Source organism: Monopterus albus, unplaced genomic scaffold (genome assembly GCF_001952655.1).
Source record: "Monopterus albus unplaced genomic scaffold, M_albus_1.0 scaffold119.1, whole genome shotgun sequence".
Lineage (NCBI taxonomy): Eukaryota > Metazoa > Chordata > Actinopteri > Synbranchiformes > Synbranchidae > Monopterus > Monopterus albus.
In genome coordinates this window covers 963,164-969,975 of record NW_018127999.1, presented here as the reverse complement: position 1 = coordinate 969,975, position 6,812 = coordinate 963,164, and the positions used below count along the sequence as shown (strand labels likewise).

The following is a 6,812-nucleotide window of genomic DNA, read 5'->3' as shown; positions in this document are numbered from 1 at the left end:
CAACATACTGTAATAAAACATTTTCAGCAAAGTTGTGTCCTCAGCTAAAGCTCTCACCAAGCACAACACATTAGCTTATTTCACAATCAAAGACACCACAAGGCCCTTTTCACCCTGACCAGTTTCTTACATGATCCATGTGATAAGAAATTAACCATCCTCACTGGCAACTATTCCTCCATGTGTTTCTGTTTAGCCTGAATGTAGTTTCTTGGTTACAGCACTACCACAAGCTGGTTTATGGGGTTGTCTCCCATTGGGGCTACACGTGCTGCTTATGTTCCCCTAAGGTGGCTCAGTTAAAAACATCCACCAAGAGGCCTGTGTCATGAAATGCAGATAAAGGAAATATGACATTTTTCACCTCAGCTTTTAAAATTTATCTGTGATGGAAGTGTCAGTTTTAGATCTGCTATGTGTAACAGCTGCTCTCCAGTGTGCACTCTGTGTCGTAGCTGCTCCTGTGAAGCAGTCACGCCTGTTCTCCCTGTTGGACAGGTTATATTGTGCTGTTGTAACGATGGAACCTAAGAGAGCTGACTCAGTCAAAAATTTTACAAATCCACTGGCTGACTCTGTGCTGACGTAGAGAGTGTAAATATAAAGCCTTGGGATCTTTTCAGGAAAACTGAGGAAGGTGGGACTTTAATTCCTCCTCTTCCTCGAGGTGGTCTGTGCACCCATCTGTGGTAACTGACAGCAAGAGAAAAATCTTCTTTGGAACATAAAGCACATTATGAATTTTAAATTTAAAGTAGTTTTACTGTGAAGAATTGTGGGTTTTATCGATGTGACTGAATGCCATCCTTCATTGAATTATGTGTCAGCCTCTACTTGCGTTTTACAGCTCCACTCAGCAGAAAAGTACAAGAGCATTGTTCTTCTTTCACTGGGGTGACTTTTTTTTTTTTACTTTCATAATGTGAAGTAGAAATTTGAGAATGTCAAATCACTAGGTGAAGCAGCGCCACTTGTCAGTTTTCATTATGAATCAAGGACACTTTGTGAACTGCCTCATGCATGACTGAGATCTGAAACCTGAGAAGCCTGAGCCTGTCTTTAGTCAAGTGCCACATTTATAGTGAAGTTCTTAACTCATGATACACCTTCAAGATCATGAGCCTGAGTTCATATGCGGCAGTGTTTTCATATGTGTGACAGTTCCAAAGACTAAGCTTTGATGCAGCCTATCAAAACAAGATTTCTGGTGTTCAGGCTTGTGTTCTGAAAAGCTTCTGGCTTTATTTCAGGACTGTACAAGAAATCCGGCAAGTTAGTATTTCTTGGCCTGGACAATGCTGGCAAAACAACGCTACTGCACATGCTCAAAGATGACAGATTGGGACAGCATGTGCCAACCTTACATCCAAGTGAGTGGGTGGGCTACTCTCTCTGACACATGCACATCCACACATGCTCACTCAGTTATGTACTGAAAGCTATCAATGCAATAAAAGCGGACTGATTATTCACACTCAGGGGCGGGACAGACCTACTGACAGAGGGAGGGTGGTGCTTTGTAGGCCCTCTGGCCCAGTCACCTAATAGCTAAAATAACCTAATCAATAATACTGTTTATAAAGAAAGGACAGAAATGGCCAAAGGTACATCTGCTGGATCATAAAAAACAGAACCCAGTTCACAGATTATTTTAAGCCCTGTATAATATTACTATAATATGTCACTCTGGATGCGGAACATATGTGGTACAGTGCAGTAACTTAAAATAATCTTTCTACTCCTTGAAGTACCACATTCAACATGCTGGCTATGACTTTAAAATAGTCATACAGGCTAGTCATTAATTTTCCTGTTGCTGTATTGAACAGTATCATTTTAATTTATCATATCTAATATGTTCTTTGCTGCTATTCAACATTAAGTCTACTTTCTCGTATGATATCGAATTCTAGTGTCAGACTGTGCATCCTGTCCAGAGTCCAGAAGCAAAGTAAGAGCTTTGTCTGCCAGGTAGCAGCCAAAGCTGAATATTCATGAAACGGCAACATCCAGCCAAGTGCTACTGCACCACAAACAGCCAAGGACAGCGTACACCCCAAGTCTCTCAATAAACCAGATTTGACTCTGTAAAACCAGCAGCATCCTAACACAGTAAGAATCAAATCAGCTGAAAACCAAATAGGCCTGCACCTCATTAAACTAGTTTCACATTCCTGTCACTCTCGCAAACATGGACACACACACACACACACGCAGATTTTTCACTTGTATAGCTCTTTATGTTGGAGCTGAACTGTCTCTGAGAAACACAAAGTATTATTCCATTTACTCCAGACAAATGTAGCCTAACAACTGCTCAGCTGTAGATGTCCACCCATCTCTATTTCATCCTGGTGAACTCGACTCAGTAAAATTAAGACAGAAAACACAGGTCTAAACTTGTAAAAACTCTTCTCTACCTTATTGCATCTGAACACCAGATTTTTGTTTTCTAACATTTTTCAGAAGTTTAGCTTCTGTAGCTAAACTATGGCACAGTGGAACCAGCTATCCCTGGGAAAAACTCCTTGCCCAACTACTGCCTCTATACAGTATCAAACTCATTATGAAATTAAGAATTCAGAAAAATCTTTTAACTCTGTTTCTCAAAAATGTATTTAAATGCTAAAGTTGGCTGAGGAGTCTACCCCACAGCAATTCAAAGGGTCAGGGGCCCCTTCAAGGCAACAACACATGAACCCTACAATGCCACAGACCAGAGGTAGGCTATAGGACAACGGCAGATGAATCACCCACTGCACAATACTAAATCTCGCTTTACAGAATACAGTTCTGTTTTTAAATCACTGGGGAAAAAAAATTATGAAATAGTTTAAAAAAGGACACTAGGATGTGATTTTTATGGGCCCCCTGGTGAGGGTGGACCCTGGGTCATGCCCCGCCCCCCTCTATAACGCTTATATCACAGACATTTATGTTTGCCATAGTGAACACTTTCAAACAAAGCCACACTGTGTCAGGATAGCGTTTGTGAGTGACTGACCTTTGGGCCGCCTAACTTCTCAGAACTGATCATGATCATTCTCTTTCCTCCAGCCTCAGAAGAGTTGACAATTGCTGGCATGACCTTCACCACCTTCGACCTTGGAGGTCACGCACAAGGTGTGTGTTCTGTATACCAATGTTTTTGGTTTGTTGGTCGAGGCATGTGTTAGTGCAGATCCGACGCCTGTTTTCTATTATGATCTGGAAATACAATGATGGGGATATTAGCAGGTTTATTTAATCCAGTATACCTGACCCATGTGGGAAAAGCAGCAGTAATTTGACATTGGACAATTTGACAAAGGACATTGTTGCCTACAAACACACTTGCCAACATATGGCCAATATAATATAATGCAGACGGACTAGACTGTAAACTTGTTTGTTTGTTGGTTCACACAGCTCGCAGAGTGTGGAAAAACTACCTCCCTGCCATTAATGGCATCGTCTTCCTCGTGGATTGTGCGGACTTGACCAGATTGGCCGAATCAAAAGCCGAACTTGATGTAAGTACCTACATCTCAGTGATCTGTAATACAGTGCTATCTGAGGGCAGATGTTTTCATCTTGGGGATAAAAATGGAAGCCATCTAGAAATACGTGCTCTACTCTTCCAGGCATTAATGACAGACGAGACTATCGGAAACGTGCCTATCCTGATCCTGGGTAACAAGATTGACAGACCAGAAGCCATCAGTGAAGAGAAGCTGAGGGAATTGTTTGGATTGTATGGACAGACGACCGGCAAGGTGAGTAGACACAACGGTTATCTGTTGGGACAGTGTGTTTAATACTTAACTTTGTTTTTTTTGGAATGTCCTAACCTACGAATTATGTCAGAAAAGTGTCTAACACAAACAAAAGGGAAATGGCATTCAAATGTTGACCAAAGAACTGACTGAATGGATATACAGGAAGAAGTCTAATACATAGCCACTGAAAAGTTAGTCAGTAATGGTGTCAAAACAGACCTTTCTGGTTAGATGATGATCTGGAAGGAGCTGCCTTCTTTACCTGTTTTTCCAAGTTCAAGAGCAACTCAATGCCTGATTTTACATATTCACATATTCAAAAACGTATTTACATTTGATCTCCCGGCAAATAACAACCTCAAAACTAACAACGCCACAAGAGTTGATTAGTCTTTAAATGTTTTGATCACAAGATCGGAGTGACCGTTACATTTCCTCAAACTTAGGGGAGTTTGAGGGACAGAATTACTCTGTATGTTACCCAGAATCAGCTGAAAGTAACTTTGCATACAATTTAAATCTGTAATCAAATTTTATAAAGTGTATTTAGTGTGACGACGACTACTTTTCTTTCAGGGCCACATTCCTATGAAGGAGCTGAACACGAGACCATTGGAGGTGTTTATGTGCAGCGTGTTGAAGAGGCAGGGCTACGGCGAGGGCTTCCGCTGGCTCTCCCAGTACATCGACTAAGACAGCGGAGCCCCGTAACACACCGACAACACCATCACCATCAGGAGGGCGCTGATCCCAGCCATTTGAGAAGCCCACCGTTGTCACCAGAGCATCATTCTCAGCCCCATGTTTGGTTAAACAAGTCTGCCTCCATCTTCAGCAAAACCAGTACAACTTGATCCCAATAGACTTTTATTGGTTGAACATTTGGTTCTGCACTTACAGCATTCATACCTGTATGTGCATGCGCATGTTTGTTTCCATCTCTCTCTCTTTTTCTAAGAGTAACCATTGGTTCCTCGGTAAAGAGTGTTCAAATTCAAACAGATGAATCTTTTCTATATCGTGTCTGTCAGTACCTGCCCTCCCTCCCTGCCATTTGTTCATTGTGATGATAGATGCATTATAACTGTAAATCTGTATATGATTCCATTGGTATATCATACATCGCTGGCGCCTCTCCCCACTCTTTGGTTCATTTTGAGCTTCGGGAGAGAAAGCAACATGCATTGCAGTACACTTTTTTAACAGTACAGACATTCATGCAACACTGTAATTAATCACCACATCTTGGCTTGTCCCATTTCTTTTTTTCTACATGATTTAAATAAATAAAAAGTGTGGCCACATATATACAGCCCTCGCAATAGACATGAGGCTGGAGCAGTGCATTTATCTTAGTGTATCAGAAATTAGATCTTCTTCTTTAGGTTACTTGGAATTTAAAATACTTGGGTTCCAGACTTAAACCTTATGGGCACAGTAGCATTGAATGGATACTAGTAAACAGTGGGCTCCCTATTTTTGATGAGAAGCACAGGGTGGTAGTATAACAACTGGAGGAGCTTTTTAGTAGAAAATAATACTGGCAGCAACCCCTGCAAGGTCTGATGATATCATGTAGATAGCACAATGGTCAGTTAATGGAAAGAAAAGTATTTAAATAAATGACACTTTGGAATAAATAGCTTGATAATGTGCAGTAAGATGAAGGGAGGAATAAACAGGTGGTTGTTACATGTAGTAGCTGTCAATATTCAACAGTGCACCCTACGGATGTATTTTGCAGCGCAGAGCCTATTCACAGGGTGGATCTAGTGAGTGGGCCTAGAGAAGAGAGGACATAATCCCATAATGGGACCAGGTAGCCAGGCCTAAGACATCTGTAAGAAGGGACCATATATATATATATATGAAATGTACATGGACATCGTACATGGATTTTGTATTTATAAGTGGCATCCTTTGATCTGTGTGCATTACCAGAAACTATTATGCATGCCTTGTTCTTTTGAGTTTTAATGACCATTATTCCAGCGTGTACATTGGGAGAGAAGAAGATGCCAAAAATTTACGAGCACCAATTGTTTTTTTTTTAAATGGAAGCAATGGAATTGTGTATAATACACACTTTTTCTGTCCCTGTCCCTTCGTGTCCGTTTCTTTTCCTTATGAATATGTGAGAGGCTGTTCCAACAGGGGTGGGACTTACTGTTGTTTGTAATCATTAAAATGTAATAAATGTTTTCAGTGAATAACAGACTTTTAACGACAATAGACAAATAAAAAAAAAAAACTTTCCTTGGGTGAGACCACAGTTGAAAGAAATGTAAATACCAGTACAACGGAATAAAAATACTTCACTACAAGGCCTTCATGCAAAATCCCATTTGAATAAAAGTACTGGTATACTACTGTCAGTAAGATATTCTCTTTAAAAGCTTATATTGCTAATGTAAACTCAATCTAAAAAGTAACCAGCTTTTTTCACATACATGTGCAATAAAAAGTGCAATATTATAAAATATAATGAAGTGTAACTAAAACGTGTAGTACTTGAGTGAATGTAATCAGTGATTTTCCACCACATGGACAATGGTATCTATCTCTGGACATGATTATAGCTGAATTAAAAAGTCTGCACGTGGAGCCGCATGAGGGCAGCAGTAACAGTGGAGGTTACGTAAACATTAGCAAGCCACTAGGTGGTGCACATGACATGACAGTATTTTTCAGGAGTGCTGTCAGGGCTGAGGTATGTAGGACAGAGTGGCTACTGAACACTGAACACGACCGTTTAGATCATGGGAGTGTAAACATCAACATGGGTCCACAGTGGCTTGTTCCCTTTATGGTGCTGTTGGGTATCTTTTTAGTCAGATACATATGGGTTAGATAGTTGTTGTATTAGAAATGTTTAGTGGAGACAGGATGTCTAGTTTAAACGCTTAGTCATTGTCATGAGATTTTAGCAGGGTGTACATGGGCAAGGATAACTAGATAGAAAAGTTTGATTGTCAGCAGGCAGGAGGATTATTGTTATTATTATGATATGTTTAGCCGTAATCTTAATCATAATATCGTCCTAGGCTTAATGTC

General features: G+C 40.4%; 1 protein-coding gene across 2 annotated transcripts in view; it reads left to right on the top strand.

Moving 5' to 3' along the window:
* Positions 1-5,860, top strand: part of sar1b (secretion associated, Ras related GTPase 1B) — an 8,610-nt gene extending 2,750 nt beyond the window's left edge. For both annotated transcript variants that reach the window (XM_020611958.1, XM_020611957.1), the window contains exons 3-7: positions 1,251-1,370; positions 3,058-3,123; positions 3,409-3,512; positions 3,624-3,755; positions 4,335-5,860. In XM_020611958.1, coding sequence (XP_020467614.1) covers positions 1,251-1,370; positions 3,058-3,123; positions 3,409-3,512; positions 3,624-3,755; positions 4,335-4,451 — 539 coding nt within the window. In that variant the 3' untranslated portion in view covers positions 4,452-5,860. The remainder of the gene's footprint in view (positions 1-1,250; positions 1,371-3,057; positions 3,124-3,408; positions 3,513-3,623; positions 3,756-4,334) is intronic.
* The last annotated feature ends 952 nt before the right edge of the window (positions 5,861-6,812 follow it).